Raw genomic sequence first — 19626 nt, 5'->3', positions numbered from 1 at the left:
CACTTGGCAGATCCAGGAGCCGACTGCTGCGGACCGAGTGCAGGAAGGATTTCTGCTGACATAAAAGCTATCAGTCGGTCGTGGGTCAACATCCAGCACTATCTGTTGACAGGACAGCCAGGAAGAGGGAAAGGATGGGGACCCCAACACTTTCTGAGCAGAATAAATCCTTCTGTACTGGCCAAAGGCACTCTCCTTCCAAAGGGCCCTTCCCAGACTGTAGGGTAGAGATTCCACGCCCAGTCTCCCTACCACTCAGGGAGAGCTGAGCCCCAGAAAACCGCATGATATAATAAATCCACCTTCTCCGATAATGTCAGTCCCGGAAGCCAACTTCTGTTATCTAAATGCACACAAGACTCCCCATGTTGGAAACTGGCTAAGTGTGGTGTGTAGGTGAAAGGCAGGGTGGCCCTGTGACCACGTAATATTCCCCACTTCTTCCATTTCATTAATATCCCCTGAGTGAGGGACAGTGTCCAGCACTGTGTCAGGAAACTGGGGCCTCACTCTGACTGATGAGCAAGCCATCTTTCCTCTCTGGGCCTCAGGAAGTAAAGGGGTTGGAAGTTATGAGTCCTTAGGTCCCTCCAGGCACAAAGGTGGATCTAGAACCTGGAGAAGGCCTAAAAAGCAAGAAGGAGAGAACTGCCTNCCGCATGATATAATAAATCCACCTTCTCCGATAATGTCAGTCCCGGAAGCCAACTTCTGTTATCTAAATGCACACAAGACTCCCCATGTTGGAAACTGGCTAAGTGTGGTGTGTAGGTGAAAGGCAGGGTGGCCCTGTGACCACGTAATACTCCCCACTTCTTCCATTTCATTAATATCCCCTGAGTGAGGGACAGTGTCCAGCACTGTGTCAGGAAACTGGGGCCTCACTCTGACTGATGAGCAAGCCATCTTTCCTCTCTGGGCCTCAGGAAGTAAAGGGGTTGGAAGTTATGAGTCCTTAGGTCCCTCCAGGCACAAAGGTGGATCTAGAACCTGGAGAAGGCCTAAAAAGCAAGAAGGAGAGAACTGCCTCCCTCAAAAAAAAAAAAAAAAAAAAGCAACTTTGAAAACAAACATCAAACTCCTGAAAAAGAATTGGCCCTGGCGTCCTGACCAGCAGGACAAGGGCAGAACCTTTAAGGGCCCAGACTCAGGGCCTATCCTGTCCCTCACATTTTGGCTGGCTCCCCTGAGCCCTCTGCAGCCACCCCTGCCTTAGCTCTAAGATCTCCTTGCCGTACCAGTCATGCAGGGTAGAGAAGCAAGAGGTCTCAGGGGACACGGGGCTCTGCCCACTGCCTAGGAGGAAGTTGGCAGGGCCCTGAAGCTCACACTCAGCCAGGCCCGACCCTGCTGGCCTGCTGCCCCCTTCTTCCACCAAGCCTATGGGGCTGCAATCTCTGGAGAGGGAGTAGCCGTTCTCCAGACCCCGAGGCAAGCAGTCAGGAGCCTGGAGCTTACAGCGGCTGGTAATGGCCTTCCAGGATGAGTGGCGATGCAAGGCCAGGCTCTGGCGAGCATCACGCAACTGGCTCTCCAGCTCCCGCACCACCAAGCGCATGTAGCCAAAACTTGCCCGGGACAGCGCCTTCACCCAGGCCTCCTGGGCTGCTGACCCATCAGCTGCGAGCAGGTGTGGGCGCACACCAGGGGCGTTGAAGCGGATGGCGAAGGCAAATTCTTCAGACATGGGCGCCTCGGCCAACTCCACCGTGCAGCCCTCCAGCACCACCAGGCCCAGCGGGGCCCGGCCCTCTCGACTCTCAAAGGAGAACAGCAGGTTGCCCTTGAGAACAAACCAGCATCTTCGGCCAGTGCCACTGGGGGTGGGTGGAGTCCCTGCCCCCCCCCAAGTGCGCAGGAAGCCCATGTGGTCTGCTGGGGAGTTGCTCAGTGCATAGTGGGCCACACTTCTCTCGTTCAGCTTCATGGCTCCTGTAAGAATTATGAGGCAAGAGAGGTGGCCGCGAATCAGAGAGGGAGGTAGCCTCCGTGTCCCTGTGGAGGAAAAGGTATTGGCTCTGGAGGAGACATGGGCTCCAGCCCTGTGGCCTCTACTCCTTTGCTGTGTGCCTTGAGGCTCTCAGTGCCTTCATCTATGAAATGAGCTAGTCTCCCTTGCCTTTTCTTTCAAAGGGTTGTAAGGGTCATGCAAAACACTGGACATCAGAGGACTCAGAGGGAAGGGTAATGTGATTGTATCAGGCCAGGAGGTATGGCAGGGCTTTGATACGGCTTTTTAAAATCCAAAGAAATGGGCCAGCTGAGCATTTCAGGCCCCCAAGCCCATAGAATCCATTGTGCTTAAACTATCCCCTAACCTGGGGGCTCCTTAGCGTCAAAGCTGAGGTCAAACCTCCAAGGTTCCCACGACCCTCCTGACTCATGGAAAATCAAGGCCCAGAGTGGTGAAGGTGAACTGCGCAAGGTCACATGGCCAGTGAGAAGCAGAACTTGTTCTCCTGATTCCCTCACCTTCTGGGGACAAGTCTTGGCAACGACCCACTTACCAGCAGAGCTTGCTAGGTGGGGCCAGGAGCCTCTCTTGTCTGGCCGCAGGGCTCAAACACTTGGACCACGTGACCCCAGTGCACCTGCAAAATAATTCTCAAACACAGTCAACTCATCCTAAAGAATGAGAACTCTTAGCCTTTGGGGCCCAGAGAAACCACCACCTCTCCAGGCAGCCTTCCTGGCTGAAAATTCCCTACCCACCCACCCACGCGAGGCTCCTAGGAGCAATTTAAGGGGCTGGGTCCTATTGTCTTGACCTTCATTATTCAGACCTCAGCTCCTTGCCCCCCCCCCCAGGCAAGGTCGCAGTCAAGTGCCCGCATAGCTTCCAGGTTTTCCCTTCTAGCACCGTCACACAGTTTATCTGTGGGCTTTAATTTAAATCACCTAATCTGAGAGGCCTGCCCTGATCACTGTATGAAGGGGCTCCTGATCACCAAGGTGGCTTGATCCAAGATGACCCAACCAGCTGTCCCATCACTTGTTTTCATTTCCTTCATCCCACAATGATCTCCTTTGTGTTTACAGCGCTGTCTCCCGCCCCAGAATGTCTAGAGCCAGACTTGGCTTGGCTCCCTGTGTATCCCCAATATCCAGCCCCCTGCAGGGCTCGGGGAGGCCCTCAGAAGTGTTTGTTGAAGTAACTGGGATTACAACAGTGGACAAAACAAAGTTCCTCCCTCCTGGAGCCTACATTCTTGCAGGGGAAACACAATGCAAACAGACAAAAATAAAAACAATAAATGGATTTAAAGTTCATTAAATAATAACGGAAGCACCTGTCGATAAGGGTTATCTGTGAGAGAAACAAGCGGGGACCTGGGACGGGGAGGAGCCGGCTTAGACCGGTGGTCCGCGGATGGGGAGATCACACGTTTTTGCTGGAGGAGTGGCTTCACCTCTGTCCTCCCGCACTGGGGCGCAGGGCGGGACTCGGGAGCCCGCGGATCTGTGCCCCCTCCCCCACCGTGTGCATGGGGAAGGGTGCTGCCCACAACCCCTCCCAAGGATGCGAGGTCCAGAGGCACACTCGGCGGGAGGCCGATGCGCACCGCACTTTTCCGGATTCTTTTGTTGGAGGAGGAGTGGGCGCGGGACCCACTGGCCAGTGGCCACAGAGGTGGGCCCTGAAACAGAAGTCTCCACATCGAGAACTCGCCCGCGGCTGCTCTCTCGGTTTCCCCGTCTGCGCAAAGGGGCTGTCCTGCCACGTCCCCGCGAGCCACGCCTTCCTGGGGGCCGCCTCCTCCCGGAGCCCGCCGGGCCCCGTCTCACCTCCGCGCAGCCTAGCGCGCCGAAGCCCAGGAGGGTGTCCGGCGGGCTGGGCTGCGGCCGCTCCCCCGGGCGATCTCGCCTCCCGACCCTGCTGAGGGAGCGGGGAGACCCCACGCCTCCCTGTCCAGGACTCACCAGGCCTAGATCCACGAAGAAGCCCCGTGATTCACGCTGGAGGGAAACTGAGGCCGGAGAGGCCGGGACCTGCCTGAGCCACAGAGCTGGTCAGGGGCGGGCGGCCTCGAACCCAAGGCCCCACCTCAACTGTTCGGCAGGCCTGGGACGGAGCCACCCCCCACCTCCCTGCCGGGAGAACTCGGAGTCCTCTTTCCCCCTTCAGTCCCCCTTTCCCTGCCCCGCCCACTTCTGCCGCAGAGCCAAGCCTTTTTAGACCTCGCCCGGGCGCCTCCTCTGGGCGGGCTCCTACTCAGCCCGCAAGGCCCGGCCGAGCTTCCTGGCCACTCAACTGGGCCCCCAGAGCGGCCAGATCTCTACTTCTGGGGTTATCCGTTTCCGCTTTTGCTGCTCCCAGGCTCTGCCTAGGCTCTGTCCGCGGGTAGGCCTGTGTTGTGTGTTGGTCTAATATGATTTCAAATCCACTTGTTTATGACTTAAGTGAAGTTGTTTTAACCCACTTGTTTTGATGTAAGTATTAAGTAAGTCGAACCAGGATGTCATCATTCTGCATCTGTCCGTTGATAAGCAGTCAGCAGCCCAGCTGCTGATGGGTCCTGCTGGGGGTTTATTAATAAGAACCTGTGGAGAAGCAACTATGGTAAGGGGACTTTTAAACTATAAATACCAAGAGTAAGGGACTATTTGAGATTTTCGGTTTGGGCATGGCGACTCTTTTATAACCTAAACACTCCCCCTTGAGACATTTGCTCCTACCTGTGGCCAGGGCAGCTCTGGTCCATTGAGGTGTTAAACCTTGGAGGTTATCTCAGAAGTGATAGCATCTCGGTTCCCTAGCAGCAGTGCTCTAGCAACAGGGGACTTTTACCTTCGTGTCCATAGCTGGAAATTAGCTCTTTGGTTGGTCGCTGAGTCTCCTGAGCGACTTCATATTAAGTATGGACATTATTCCTTCACCTCCTCTTGCCTGGAACAATAAATAGTGTGATTAATCTGTTATTTGTTTGGAATATGTTATTTTTGGGGGGTTTACTAAGAGATATTATCCTGTATGCTATTGGCCTGTGAAATTACAATTCCCCCAATGAACCTGTGCTAAATCGTTGGCAAAAACAGAATCGATCCGAGTATCACTTTTGCTGCCTCCTAGAACAAAAACAAAACTAAGCCTGTGGTGAAGGCTGCAGGAAAGCACAAACCAAAGCAGGAGGCTGGGGTTTCCCTGTGGCCCTGGAAGCCGGCCAGCTCAGAACATCTCTCTGTGAACGTGTTGGTTCCCACTCAGAGCTTTCCCCCTTGCAGTTCCTGCAACCGAGAACCGCTCTTCCTTCTCACCCCTAACCCTCAGCTCTAACTCTCCAGGGCGCCTTCACATCGATTAGGTCTCAGCTCAGATGTCCCCTGCCTGACCATGCATGTAAAGTAGGCTGTGTGGGGGACGAAGAAACTTTCCTCTACCCTTCTGTTCTTTCCACTGGTCTAATAGTTAAACCAACGTGAGACAGACCAACAAGAGAAAATAACCAAATTTAATTCCATTCGTAGGTACAGGAACCCCACATACAGAAGAGAGCCAGAGACCCCCATATACATGAGAGGTTCAGAGACAGAAAGGGAACATGGGTATACATAACATCGTGAGCTAAGGACTGTGGTAAGAGGTGTGGGGCTTCAGATTGATAGGAATTTGCAGATCAAGAAGAAGAACAGATTGTTCAGTAGTTAGATATTTGCCCTGCCATAGATAGGCCATAAAACATTATCTCTGGTAATAACACTTATTACGGGCAAGGCCCCTAATTTAAATTCTTCTAGGTAGTTATGGCGGGTACAGGAGTTTCTCTTGAGCCCACAGGATCACAATAATCTACATGCCAAAGTAGCACATGTTGGGGAGGCCTACCCTTCACCTCCCTTCAAGTCTATCACATCCCTGGGTTGTATTTTCATTAGAGCACTAACCGCTATAGAAAACTTCCCTCTGTGCATGCTTTTACTTCCTGTGCATTATCTCTCTTCCTCACTAAATTGTATTCAATTAATAATATAAACCATAATAAGTGTGTTAGAAGGTAGTACACGGTGTGGAAAATACAGAGCAGGGTAAAGGAGACTGGGAATTGTAGGAGAATGGGGGTTGCAATTTTAAATAGAACCATCAGGATACACTTCACTGAGAAGGTGACATTTGAGAAATAACTTGAATGAAATGATGGAGCCATTCATGCTAATATCTGGAGGGACAGCAGTCCAGGCAGAGGGACAACTCAGTGGCCCTAAGGCCTATTGTGCTTGAGGAACTGCAAGGAGGTCAGTGTGGCCCAGCAGCGGTGAGGTGGGGGTGGGGTGAGGAGAGCAGAAGATGGGGTCAGAATGTGTGGGGTGGGGCTTCAGAAATCTGTGAGGGCTGTTAACTCCAGATTGAGATGAACAGACCTCACAGGGTCTTGAGCGAGGAGCGACCTGAGCTATGTTTTAAAGGATTACTTGGGCTGCTGTGGAGAGAACAAATGTGGGTGAAATGTAGGCTGCTAAACAAATCCAGTTAAGATGTGATGGGAGCTGGGAGAGTAGCGAGTTGGCCAGCTTCAGGATGGGTTCTGAAAGTAGAGCTCGCAGGGTTTGCCGAGAGGCTGAATGTGGGGAGTGCAGGAAACAAGATGCAAGGATTTCAAGGTTTTGCTTGAGCACCTGAAAGGACAGTTGCCATTATATGGAAGGGGCTGGTGTTCAGTTTGGGGCTCATTATGTTTCAGGTGTCCAGTGGCCATCCAAGTGAAGGTGCCAAAAATGAAGTGTTTGGCACTTAGTAATTGCTCAATAAATTTCTGAAGAATGAAATTGGGAATATGCAGAGTGCCTGGGCTAGCATAATGGTGGCTTATAGTTTCAGGCAGGAAAGGAGAGCCTCCTGGCTTTACAAGAGCTGTACCCTCCACCTGGTTTGCTTCCCCCATCCATCCTCCTTGCAAGCCTATTCATCTTCCGCTACCTGTTTTGAGAGGCTTACTATACGGCCCATGCTTCAGAGCATTTTCTTATTTCCTCTTAACAAGGCCCTTAGCAGAGGTATTCACAACACAGCTATTTATTGCGCGTCTACAGTGTGCCAGGCACTAACCTCGCCCTCGGGGATCCCACAGGGGTGAAAAGTCTAGCCTCGGGTGAGCGGGCACATCAGGTCCCTAAGCCCGTTCCGCTCGTGCCCGCCTCCGGAGCGCGCAGGAGCTCAAAGGAGGCGGGGTTTTGGAGGTTCGGAGGGCGTATTGGATCCATAGAGGGCGGGGCAGGTTTCTCGGAGGATTCTGATAGGCTCCGCAGGAAAAGGTTGCCCGCCGTCAAGCCCCTCTGGAACGCGATAGGCGAATCAGATCACAGACGCTGTCGGCGGCTCTGGTGGTAGGAGCTGCCGCGGGTCTTAGTGCGTCGGCAGGTAAATTCCGCGGGACGGGTACTCTGGGGTGGGAGGCTCCCCGCGCTGAGCCTTCCGTCCTTGGCGGCCGGGGGCGGCAACCCAGACCCGATGGGAGTCCGGAACCTGGTCTTGGCCTGTCGCCTCCCCTCTTCCTGGCGTCTTCAAGCTGGTCGCTGCCTCTCTGCGGCCCCGGGCCGGAGGAGGGCCGCCCTTGGACTCTAGGGGCGCCCAGCACTGCAGAGAGAGTGAGGTCTGATGTCCAAGACACCTTGTTTAGTATTTCTGAAGGCTGAAGGGACTTGATGGCTGGGGGAGGGGTAATGAGCGCGGCTTGGGGACTGAGTTTGGGATCCACGCTCAGGGTTGAAGGCTCCACCGCCAGCCAGGCAGTAGTAACTCAAGTGCCTTTCTAACGTTTCTTAGCTTCCCAAGCCCAACATATAAAGTTGGTAAAAGCAGAGCAGATCTGGTCAGGTCCTGAGACGCTGAGTCCAGAGCAATGTTGCGGAAGACAGGTAACCTACATGGGAGGGGGTGCCTTCGGGAGGGTAGGTGACCAGTAGGGTGTGGGGGCTACCTGGAGGGAGTCCAGCCCTCTGGTGTCTGGGCCTCCTTCCCCTGATGTGGGCGTGTGGGGAGACGTGTTCCTCTCAGTGGCGCTGGGCTGGGAAAGGAGAAGGAAATGCTCTCCACCTAGGAATCAGTTCCCCTCTAAAGAGGTCTATTCCTTTTTTATCCCTTCTCTCCCAAAGGGCAGAGGCCCTATCTTACGTGATATCAACACGTACTGAGAACTGCCCTGTAGTCAGTACATTAACTCCATCTTGCAGATAAGGAAACTGAGGCCTGAGAGGTAAAGGGCTCATCCAGGTGAGCTGGCTGGGTGCAGGTCCCACCTGGCTGACCTCGTTAGCCCTTCTGAGGCCTCTTGAGGGTCTGTGGTGGAGAGCAAAGATCCTGGATGAGACTCAGGAGACCTGGAGTGTGGCTACAGTGTACTGTCAAGTTCTGTGTAATGGGGTGGCGGTAGCTGGTGAGGCTGTAGAAAGGATATGACCTCACGGCAAGTGGGGACCCAGGCCTCAAACACATTGACCTACTCTAGGCACCATCTACCACCCACTTGCTGCACTGCAGGAGCCAGCAGTTGCTGGAAGAGCCAATTCCGCCATAAGCTCAGGAGTATCGTTCTTCTAATGTGCAGGCTGGCAGCCTGTGCAGAGCTGAACCGCATGTGGAGGGGGTGGAGAGTGGGGGGTGAGGGCCGGGGCTATGGGAGCCGCTCACAGTCATCCCCCAACCCCCTACAGTGCTCTTGCTGGCCCTGGTGGACCAGGTGCTGGTGCTGGAGAATGGGCTCCTGCGGACGCCACCCATGGGCTGGCTGGCCTGGGAACGCTTCCGCTGCAACACTGACTGTGATGAGGACCCAAAGAACTGCATCAGGTGAGGAAGGTCCACAGTGCCTGACAAGCCTTGCCCAGGGCCCTGCAGAGTGGGGGCCGGGAGTGGAGGGTCAGCGAGAAGAGAGACAGGCTCTCTGCAATCCCAGAGAGACTGCGGCCAGAGGTGACTTTTGGGACATCTGACACTCAGCCTCATGACCTGCTTGGGGCCTCTGTGGGGCCTATCAGGCCTGTGGGGCAGGTACCTGGTAGTGGATCCAGTCGCTGAGATAACTGAAAGGAGATAACTGTTAAGGCCAGGCCAGACCCCTCGTGTTTCCTCTGGCTCAATCCTGCCCCTTGACCTGGGGGCCAGACCATTCCTTTCAGCTTCACCCTTCTCAGGGCTGGCTCATGACACAATCCCTGTTGTCATTTACAGTTGGTACCTGGCTTAGTCTTCAGCTGACAGCAAGGCCAGGGTTCTTCAAGCCTGGATTCACACTCAGAGCAACTAAGCAGCTCTGAGGAAGGGGGCGGGGTGAGGAACATGCTGGGCCACTGAGCTGCTCCGTCCCCTGCCCCCCTCACCAGTGAGCGGCTCTTCATGGAGATGGCTGACCGGCTGGCACAGGATGGTTGGCGGGACCTGGGCTACACGTACCTTAACATCGATGACTGCTGGATTGGAGGGCGTGATGACAAAGGCCGCCTGGTGCCTGACCCCAAGCGCTTCCCCAATGGCATTGCCTTCCTGGCTGACTACGTGAGCCCCACCCCAGCCCCGCCCCTTGGCCTGGGAGCTAGACCACTCTTTCCACCTGACCTTGCTTAGGGCTCCATTTCCACAGTCCCTGCTTGAGAACTCAGTCTGGTGGGGGAGACATCAATGAACAGCTAGGTTGGGCCCACTGTGGTGGGTGAGAGCCAAGAAGGGCGCCTGACCCACCCTGGGGTTCCAGGAAGTTTCTCGGGAGGAAGTTTCTCAGTTCTTGAGCTGATACCAGATAGATGGCGTTTGAGGCAGAGGGGATGACGGAGGCAAAGGCCTAAAGGCAAGAACAGCCCATGGGAGGTGTGTGTGTTGAAGGGAGGGGAAGGACCATAGTTGGCAGAGGCCAGGGCAGGAGGCGGAGACCCTTTCCTCTGGGCAGTGGGGTGCCCTTGGAGGTTTTAATGGGGCCTGATCAGATGTGCTTGTGAGGCAGCTCCCAGGGGGTCCTGCCTGAGCCCGCTGTGTCCTTGACTCCCCCGCAGGCTCACTCCCTGGGCCTGCAGTTGGGCATCTATGAGGACTTGGGCAACTTTACCTGCATGGGTTACCCAGGCACCACGCTAGACAAGGTCGTCCAGGACGCGCAAACCTTCGCCGAGTGGAAGGTGGACATGTTGAAGCTGGATGGCTGCTTCTCGACCCCCGAGGAACGGGCTAAGGGTGGGTCCCACAGCTGGCTGGCGGCCGTCAGGTAGACAGGGAGGGCTGGCATGGAAGGCCCACCAGTGCCCATCTGGCTGAACTCGTCTGTCTGTATGGCCCTTAGGGAATTGTTTCCCAGGGGCTGGGGGATCTTGTCTCCCAGGCTCCCTAAAGATGTGTTGGCATCATGCCACACCTAGGAAGTGTTTGCGGCACTGGTACAGGGAGAGGCCGCTCTGTTGAGCCTGTTTCCTCACATTTGGTGGGAGGAGGTTTGGGCTGAGGCCCCAGACTGCCTCCTGCACCTCCTCGGTCCTAAAACGTGGGGGTTGGACTTCCAGGGTACCCCATGATGGCTGCTGCCCTGAATGCCACAGGCCGTCCCATCGCCTTCTCCTGCAGCTGGCCAGCTTATGAAGGGGGCCTCCCCCCCGAGGTAAGTCATTCTGTGTGCCCGCCTGGCAGTGTCCCCCACACCAGGCCTCTTCACCTCTGCAGTCAGGGCCGTTCACTCTCACTATAGTTGCCACGTGCTAATTTATAGGTCTAGAGAGAGGTCCTGAGTACCCTAGAGGGGGCCTCTGCCAGCCTAGGGTCATAGAGAAGTGGAGGCACTTGTCAGGTGGGCTGAAGGGGTTGGCATCGAAGGCATGGGAACCACGTATGATGTGCCAACACCCAGCAAGTGGTCAGCCCTGGGGTGTACTGAGTGGGCTAGGAGATCCAGGCGGCTGGTGAGGACAGGCAGGTGGGCTGAGCCTCTGAAGAGCCATGTGGGCACCTCACCAGGGACCCCTGGGCACCTAGGACACTAGAAAGGGTGGGATCAGACTTGCAGACCTGAGGGAGGGTGCTGGCAGATGGTCGGACTCTCACTGAGAGAACACCGGGTGGATGTGTGGCAGGGATGTTGTTGGTACACCAGCCTGGGCCTGTACTTGGGCCTGACCCCGGATGGCATGAGAGGGCAGGATGGGCTCCTGGCACCAACACACATGGAGGGGCCTGGGCAGCCCCAGAGCAGGGCCACTGTCTCTGAGGCCTTCCTTGTCCCTATCAAGCTAGGCAGCAGGGTATGACTCTGGTGTGGACTCTTCCCCCCACCCCCACCCCCCATGCAGGTGAACTACAGTTTGCTGACAGACATCTGCAACCTCTGGCGTAACTATGACGACATCCAGGACTCCTGGAGCAGCGTGCTCTTCGTCCTGGACTGGTTTGTGGACCACCAAGACATACTGCAGCCAGTGGCAGGCCCTGGGCATTGGAACGACCCAGACATGGTACCAGCGTGGAGGGGTTGGACCTGCTCCCCACTGCCCTGTGCCCTCTAACTGGACGTGCTCTGCCGGGTTCTAAATCATCCCTGAAATGTGTCCTTGAATCAGCTGCATGAGATTCACCTTGGGACTTACTTACAATTCTGTTCCCCATGCCCCACCCCCACCTTTCAGATCAGAATGTTGGGGGAGGGCCTGGGAATGCCCATTGTTGACCATCTCCCCAGGCAGTTCTGATGCTTAGAACTTGAGAAGCTGGGCGGCAGTGACTCTTGTGTGAGACGTTCTTCTCTGCTGGGTGAAGAACACACCCTCTTGCCACTCCCTCCCTAGGCCGTCCTTGCCCAGGCTGCCTCTGACCCTCTTTCAATGCCCTGTACCGTTACCCTCCTGCAGACCCTCCACAGGCAGAACCGGCCCCTGGTACCCACCTCACTCACAACCCTGCTGACTTCAGTACTTTTGCCATTTATCTTACAATTGTATAGCTATCTCTTCATTTAGCCAACAAGCATTTACTACCAGTGATGATTAGAATAATCACAAATACTCGGCCAGCGGGTGGGGCGCCTGGAGAAGCAGAGCACTGGCCTGCCCTGGAGCTCTATCTCCAGCTGTGCCACATACCTTGGATGAGAGACTTCAGTTTTTCTGTACCTCAGTTTTGTCGATTGGAAAATGAGAATAGTAACAGTAGCTACCTTATCTAGGGTCGTTCTGAGGGTGAAATGGACGGCCCTCTAAAATGCTTGGCACAGATTGGCACCTACACAGGGCTTAGTTAAATTGGTGTCACTAAGGACATGACCATTAGCAATAGTCCTTTGGGTGCCATCTATGGATTGGCTGCACTGGGTCAGGAGTCAGCTGGGGTTAGTTTAGGGCAGGTGGGTGGCTATGGCAGGAGCAGGGACTCGGTCTGGCTCTAGTTCTGGGCTCCTACCACTGCCACCCTGAGTGTATTTCTTGGCTTGTGTGTTCCAGTTTATACATGCTTTTGGCAACAGGATCCCATCGGATCAACTCCACTTGTGACATGGCCAGAGCCTATTAGCGCCCCCATTTTCTTGGTGAAATAAAAAGCTGAGGCTCAGATGGAAAGTAACTCAACTCGTCCCAAGGCCCCACTGCTGGGGAATGGCGTTTGCCAAACCAGGCTCCCATCTGTGGCCGTCCTTCCCATCTCCGTCTTTCTTGCCTCAGCTGCAAGCTTAGGGTTGGTCCCTGTGCCCCCCTCCCTGAAGAGAGCAGAGCTGACCACTCCTCTCCGCTGCCCCTAGCTGCTCATTGGGAACTTTGGCCTCAGCTTCGATCAAGCCCGGGCCCAGATGGCCCTGTGGACGGTGCTCGCGGCCCCCCTCTTCATGTCCACAGACCTGCGTACCATCTCAGCCCAGAACATGGACATTCTGCAGAATCCCCTCATGATCAAGATCAACCAGGACCCCTTAGGCATCCAGGGACGCAGGATCCTCAAGGTACTGGGGGTGGGGGGGAGTAAGCGGGGGCTGAGGGACTGGGCTCCCCTGAGAACAAGGCTGCAAGCCTGGAGGTCACGGTGGGGAGGGGACCTCGGACTTGCTCAGCCCTCCCACCGTCTCCCACTGGCCCGGGTGAGAGCAGGGCCAGAGCAGGACCGTTCATGGGATTCACAGGTGCACAGGGGACAGCAAGGCCGCTCAGTTTGGAAGTATAAGACTTCTGCACACATCTGTGATGTCCGGCAGAGAACTGGGTCTTCCCTCCCACATTTAGTTTGAGCCAAGGGATACGGCTACTACTACCCTGTTTCCCCGAAAATAAGACCTAGCCGGAACATGAGCCCTCGTGTGATTTTAGGTGCCAAAATATGGCACCTTGGCATACTGAATATTTTAATTGAAGGCGTTTGTGGAAAAGGCACCCTTCTCCCTGAAACAGGTCAGAAAACCGTCATGTGAGGGGTGCGTGCCCTCCGTATCCTGGAGGAATCGTGCTACGGCTTCTTCTCCGGCCAGGTCTTATTTTCGGCAAAACACAGTAGCACTGGCGGCCACGCTTTATTGCTCACTTACTGTGTGCCGGGGGTTCTAGATACATTTTCTCAGAAGGTAGATACTCTTCCCTGTTTTACAAATGAGAAAACAGACTTGAAGAGTCTCAGGAACTTTAGCCCAAGGCCCCACAGTTGGTAAATGGTACAACAGGATTTGACTCTTAACAGTGTCGCCTCAAAGCTGTGCTCTTTGCATAGATCCTTCCTCTCTAGTAAAAAGAAATCAACGCACCTAGAGAAGGCACCTGTAGAACTGGTGAGGCCCACAGGAGGTAACTACTCCCTGGAGGATGGGGGTTCTTCCCCTGGCTGGCTGCTCAGGGCAGAGTGTGTCATTCCCACAGGCCAGGGCCCCCCACTCCAGGGCAGCAGCTGTCCATGTCTGTGCCCCCACCATCCTGAGCTCTCTGAGGCAGGACCTCATGCAGCATTTGTCTGTGTCCTAGCATGGGTGCTGGAGGGTGTCTGCTGAGTCAGGAAAGGAAGGAAGGTAGAGTCAGATAAGTTGGGGTGCTGGAGAGCTGTGGTATCCTCCCCCAGCTTTTGCATGCCACAGAACTGTGGGCTGGGGGCACCCAGCACTCCAGGTAGGACCAGGAAGGGGACTTCAGGGCCTGCATGAGCAGGGACCCCAGCCAATCGCCATCTTCTGTGCCCAGGAGAAGTCCCGCATTGAAGTTTTCCTGCGGCCCCTGGCCAGTCATACCTGCGCCCTGGTCTTCTTCAGCCGCAGGACAGATATGCCTTATCGCTACCACTCCTCCCTCGCCCAGCTCAACTTCACCAGCTCCAGCGTGTATGAGGTGAGCGCCCTGCAGGTAGTGAGCACCCCTTGGGTTTCCCTGGGAGGGTGTTGCTGAGGGTGGTCCTCACATGTGGCCTGCCCTAAGCCATGGGCCCTGGGTCCTGTGGCACATGCCTGTGGGGCAGCTGCAGGCACTGGGGGCCATGGCTGCTGTCTTCAAGCTATGCAAACAGAACTACTGTATATAAGTGAGTCCATGAGCCGCTGGGGCCACGCTCCTCCCCTCACTGGTCAGTCCTTGCTGGCACGTTCCTCAGGTTCTCCGTGGGGCTTTCACCACTGCCTATGTTTGGGCATCTGTTGGTTTTGCTAACGGAGAAGTGACAGGAGAGTCAGGGCTCCACTTCTGTAGTGCATCCTAGGGGCCCAGCACAGACAGGCCACATCGAGGCATCATCTGAGGGGGTCTCTGCACAGCCATTCTTATGGTAGCATTGGTTATGTCCCTCCCCACTGCAGGCCCAGGATGTCTACACGGGTAATGTCATCAGTGGCCTCCAGGCTGAAACCAACTTTACAGTGGTCATCAACCCTTCAGGGGTGGTGATGTGGTACCTGTATCCTATCGGGAAGCAGGGGACACCCCAGCAACGAGAGGCTGAGACACGTGACAGGCTGTAGCAGCACCTCTGAGCCCAGACCACGGAGCCTCGGCATAACAAGGGCCAGTAGGAGGGGTTCTCTGCTACCCACGCCTGCTGAGACCCAAAGTGCAACCTCAGGGCCAGGTTCTACACGCTGCCCAAGCGTGAGCCCTCTTGGGAACTTGTCTTGGGGCACTGTCCTGTGGCCTTCCTGGCCTTTCTTTGTCTGCACAGCCCCACAGATGTTGCTAAACAACTCGGCCAGCCTCCTGAGCCCCCACAGGAGGGGTGATACCCGTCAGGACTCCAGCCTCTGACCTTCTTTTGATGGCTCTGAAATCGGGATTTGGAATTTTTCTTATAATTAAGAGTGGAGATCTGACCTATCGGGAACTTCCATGAATCGTGTGATTGGCTTTCCTGCCCGGAGAAGGCCTTGCAGGCTAACATTGCCCACGAGTGACCTTGGCTCCCTCAGGTCACCAATAAAGCTGTTCTTCAGTCAAGTGCTTGTAATATGGACCTGGGACCATGGACACCTTTCGTTAGGGACTCCGGATGGCAGTATACAGGGTGCTGGTTTCAAGTCTTGCCTCACGTGGAAATGTGTGGCATCTTCAGGCCCCTCACTTTCCAAAGCGACTTGCAGATTATACTTCAGCAGTCCAGACTTGCCTCACTCCAGGAAGCCATCCCTGCTCCGCCCAGCACACTGAGGCAGAGCAGCAATGGTCTCAGGCCCTCTGTCTGTGCATCCTTTCCCACCCCATGCAGATGTTACAGGGTCTGCTGGCCACCAGCCCCTGTGCTGTGCAGTCAAAGGCCCTGGTCTGCTAAGGAACTCTGCACTATTCTTTGGCAACTGTCAGCTCATCACCCCTTTTCTGCCAGGGCTCCATTCGGTGGCTCTCCGGGGCTGGATGCGGGTGAGGGGAGGTCAGCTCTGCCTTTCTCCCACGGGGACCCTACAGCTTGGCCTCTGCCCTGGTTTCTGTCTCCTAACCTGACTGCAGAGGAGGCTCAAATCCCCCAGCTAGATCCAAAGACAAGTTCAGGGACTCTGTGTCTTAAAATATGTTTCCTGTTCCTCCTCCTAAGGAGAGGGTATTAAAGAAAAAGAATGGCACGTTCTTGACTGCCTTCCCCTTTGGTTCCTATTGCCCAAGCCCTCCTCCTTTAGCTAAGGCCTCAGGGCACCTGCCTTGCCTGATGGTTCCTGTCCCCATTTGGGAAGCTGGCAGCAGAGCAAGCTATGTAGGTTCTCTGTGGGCTTTGAGTGTGGGAGCACCTGGTGCCCAGGCCTTGCCCTGTCCTGCCCTGTGGGCACTCTTCTGGGTGGGTCTCCCACACTCGCTCCCTCAGGGTTTGAGGTTCTTATATTTACAGTATGGGGTAAAGAACTTACAGCTGCACATGTTACCGTGTCACTCAAAATTACTGGAGCTTCACTGACTGAATCGACAGTCATCAGAGAATGCTCCCTTTCCCCAGCTGATGTCCTGAGGCTGTGAGTCCCTCAGGAGGACAGGAGCCTACCTCATCCCAGGCCTCTGCCCGCAAAGGCCTGTCACTGGACACACACCTTCAGCTTCGGGGCTTTGTCATATTGTTCAAGCCGAATGGGATGGTCTCAGGTGGGAACACTTCTTTTGCCAGCCCCAAGGAAGAAGTCTTTCCCACCACCCTGGGATGTGCGGAGTACAATGGTGGAGACCATGGACTTGGGAGTTGGGGCCAGGGATCAGCCTGGACTTAACCAGTCAATTCCTTTGCCTCCCATACCTAGAGATGGTTACATTTCTTGCTGTATAACTTGTCCTTTTATCCTGGGGATGCCTAATTGATTCCATCTCTTTAGCCTTAATTCTCTCACACACCTGCTTATCTTCAGGACATTGTTTTACTTCCTTCTACCCAAGGCCAATGAGGGACTCAGTTATTTTTTTTCCCAGTTCAAGGAAGCCTTTTTTAGACCCAAGAGTGCCCCGTCTCTTTAAAAGAACTATTATAGAAATTTTAAAACACAAAAATAAAATGGTACAGTAAGCCTCCATGTACACATGAGCCGATCCAACAATCATCAACATGTGCCATTATTTCTTATCTCTCCGCCCACACATACTTTTTTTGCATGTGAGCTGGAGTATTTGAAAGCAAATCAAAGAATACTCTATAAACACCACCATGCTCTAGCAGATAGGGTCTTTAAAAATATATAGGACCATAATACAATTTTCCTATCCAACAAAACAAAAATTTTGGTAATCTAACAACCAGTCTGTATTTGGTTTCTTCCAATTGTCTCAAAAATATCTTTCTACAGTTTGTTTGAATCAAAATCCATGCAAAGAGTCAACAAAAAGATGGTCCAGTAAGAACTACCAAAAGTTTGTTTCCTCCATAAAAGCAATGAAAAAACTTGCCACATATTATCAGAATCAACTTTCATAGAACTCTGGAAATTCACCCAAGGTTTGCAGCAACCCAGAGAGCTTTTGGTCAAGAAAACCAGAATCTTGGTAAGAATAGCAAGCTTTGTAGCGTTTTACCCTAGTATCATATTTAAATCAGCTATTTAAGATATGTTCAAAGAGCTAAAGGAAACCATATCTAATAAACTAAAGGAAAGAATAAGAATGATGTCTCACCAAATAGAGAATATCAGTAAAGAGACAGAAGTTATAGAAAAGTACCAAATAGAAATTCTAGAGTTGAAAAGTACAATAATGGAAATAAACATTTCATTCGAGGACCTCAATGGGTCAGCAGACATGACCAGGCAGAAAAGAAATCAGCAAACTTGAAGGTAGGTCCATTGAAATAAACCTATCTGAGGAAGAGAAAGAGGAATGAAGAAAAATGAACAGAGGCTCAGAGACCTATGGGACACCATGCAGCATACCAACATGGAAGAAGAGAGAAAGGGCAAAAAGAATATTTGAAAAAATGGCTCAAAACTTCACATATTTGATGACAAATATTAATCTCCACGTCTGAGAAGGTCAGTGAGCTCCAACAGGAGAAACTCAAAAGAGATCCCGGGCCGGCCAAGTGGCGCGTTGGTTAGGAGCTGGCTTGGGACGCCAGCTCTGAGCAGCAGGGCCCCGGTTCGGATCCCACATGGGGGCCAGTGATGCTGCGCCCTCTACAGCTAAGATGGTGAACAGCAGCTTGACCTGGAGCTGGGCTGCCATGAGTCGCTGGCGGCAGTGTAGGCTGCAGCCCCTGCTGCAGTGGACTGCCATAGCTAACATGTGTGGCCGGCAGCCAGCGTGCGCGGCCGGCAGCCGGTGTGAGCTGCCAAGAGCCGCTGTGAGTGGCCGTCCAGAGGCCGGCAGGCGACTGCCTCACCCAGGAAGGGTGCGATGATAATATCAACATGAGCCAGTGAAGCGACGACGTCCTCCACAGCTAGACTGAAGAACAAAAGGACAGCAACTTGTCTGTTCCCCTTCCCCTGATTCCCCAGCGCTGTTCCCCTCCCCCAATTCCCCAATAAAATCTTTAAAAAAAAAAGATACATACCTAGACACATCATATTCAAACTCTCAAAAGGCAAAGACTAAGGGAGAATTTTGAAAACAGCAAGACATGTGACTCATCACATACAAGAGCAAATACTCTGAGATGACTGAAAATGAGTACATAACATATCAAAAATACTAAAACACGGGCTGGCCGAGTGGCGCGATGGTTAAGAACTCGCTTGGGATGCCAGAGGGCCCCTGTTCGGATCCCACATATGAGGGCCAGTGACACTGCCCTCCACAGCTAAGATGCTGAACAACAGCTCAACCTGGAGCTGGGCTGCCGTGAGTCGCCGGCGACGGCGTAGGCTGCAGCCCCTGTGGCAGTGGGTTGCCATGGGCTACCGTATGTAGCCAGCAGCCAGCGTGAGCGGCCAGCAGCCGCAGTGAGCGGCCGTCCAGAAGCCGGCGACCCATCTGCCTCGCCCGGGAAGAGCGCAATGATAATACCAACATGGGCCAGTGAAGCAACATCCTCCACAACTAGATTGAAGAACAAGACGACAGCAACTTGTCTGTTCCCCTTCCCCCAATTCCCCAGCACTGTTCCCATTCCCCCAATTCCCCCAATAAAAAAAAAACTTTAAAAAAATACTAAAACACAACATACCAAAACTTAGCAGTGCAATTAGTGATCAGAGGGAAATTTATAGCCATCATTTGCCTATATTAAAAAGAGTAAAAAGAACCCACACAATGGGAGAAAATATCTGCAATTCATATTTCTGATATGGAACTTCTGTTTAAAATATATGAAGAACTCTTACAACAACTCAATAATAAAATGATAACCAATTAAAGTGTGAAACGGATCTGAATAGACATTTTTCCAAGGAAGATATGCAAATGGCCAATGTTCAACATCACTAACCATAAGGGTAATGCAAATAAAAACCACAGTGTGATACTACTTCATACCCAAAGGGTAGCTAGAATAAAAAAGGGAGATAATAAGCATTGGCAGGGATGTGGAGAAACGAACCCTCATACACGGCTGGTGGGAATGTAAACTGGTACAGCTGCTGTGGAAGATGGTCTGGCAAGTCCTCACATGATTAACACATAGAATTACCATATGACACAGCAATTCCACGACTAGGTATAAACCCAAAAGAAATGAAAACATGTCCACACAAAACCTTGTAAACAGATAAGTTCGACTGTGTCCTCACTGACTTTATGCCTGTTGGATCTGTCCATTACTGATAGAGGGGTTTGGGATTCTCCAACTAAAATAGCTACTATTCAATCCCCCGC

The 19626-nt window shown here is 53.4% G+C and overlaps 2 protein-coding genes across 6 annotated transcripts; one reads left to right on the top strand and one right to left on the bottom strand.

Moving 5' to 3' along the window:
* Positions 1 to 661: 661 nt before the first annotated feature.
* Positions 662 to 7124, bottom strand: PHETA2 (PH domain containing endocytic trafficking adaptor 2). 4 transcript variants are annotated; one of them, XM_019623984.1, is made up of 4 exons: positions 7043 to 7124; positions 4790 to 4888; positions 2508 to 2591; positions 662 to 1932 (listed from the first exon to the last, which is right to left on the bottom strand). In XM_019623984.1, the coding sequence occupies exon 4, from the start codon at positions 1925 to 1927 to the stop codon at positions 1148 to 1150; it is 780 nt and encodes a 259-aa protein (XP_019479529.1). In that variant the 5' UTR covers positions 1928 to 1932; positions 2508 to 2591; positions 4790 to 4888; positions 7043 to 7124; the 3' UTR covers positions 662 to 1147. The 4 variants fall into 4 exon arrangements, with proteins under 4 accessions (XP_019479529.1, XP_019479528.1, XP_019479531.1 ...); XM_019623983.1 differs by lacking the exons at positions 4790 to 4888; positions 7043 to 7124 and adding an exon at positions 3922 to 4124; XM_019623986.1 differs by lacking the exons at positions 4790 to 4888; positions 7043 to 7124 and adding an exon at positions 3411 to 3908.
* Positions 7125 to 7246: 122 nt separating this feature from the next.
* On the top strand, positions 7247 to 15348 carry NAGA (alpha-N-acetylgalactosaminidase). 2 transcript variants are annotated; one of them, XM_019624039.1, is made up of 10 exons: positions 7247 to 7354; positions 7760 to 7851; positions 8647 to 8782; positions 9316 to 9487; positions 9979 to 10156; positions 10480 to 10574; positions 11260 to 11421; positions 12699 to 12896; positions 14113 to 14256; positions 14718 to 15348. In XM_019624039.1, the coding sequence occupies exons 2-10, from the start codon at positions 7836 to 7838 to the stop codon at positions 14877 to 14879; spliced, it is 1263 nt and encodes a 420-aa protein (XP_019479584.1). In that variant the 5' UTR covers positions 7247 to 7354; positions 7760 to 7835; the 3' UTR covers positions 14880 to 15348. The 2 variants fall into 2 exon arrangements, with proteins under 2 accessions (XP_019479584.1, XP_019479585.1); XM_019624040.1 differs by lacking the exon at positions 7247 to 7354 and adding an exon at positions 7361 to 7586.
* The last annotated feature ends 4278 nt before the right edge of the window (positions 15349 to 19626 follow it).

This window comes from Hipposideros armiger, unplaced genomic scaffold, assembly GCF_001890085.2.
Source record: "Hipposideros armiger isolate ML-2016 unplaced genomic scaffold, ASM189008v1 scaffold_572, whole genome shotgun sequence".
Taxonomy (NCBI): Eukaryota; Metazoa; Chordata; class Mammalia; order Chiroptera; family Hipposideridae; genus Hipposideros; species Hipposideros armiger.
This window is presented reverse-complemented; position numbering and strand designations above follow the sequence as displayed.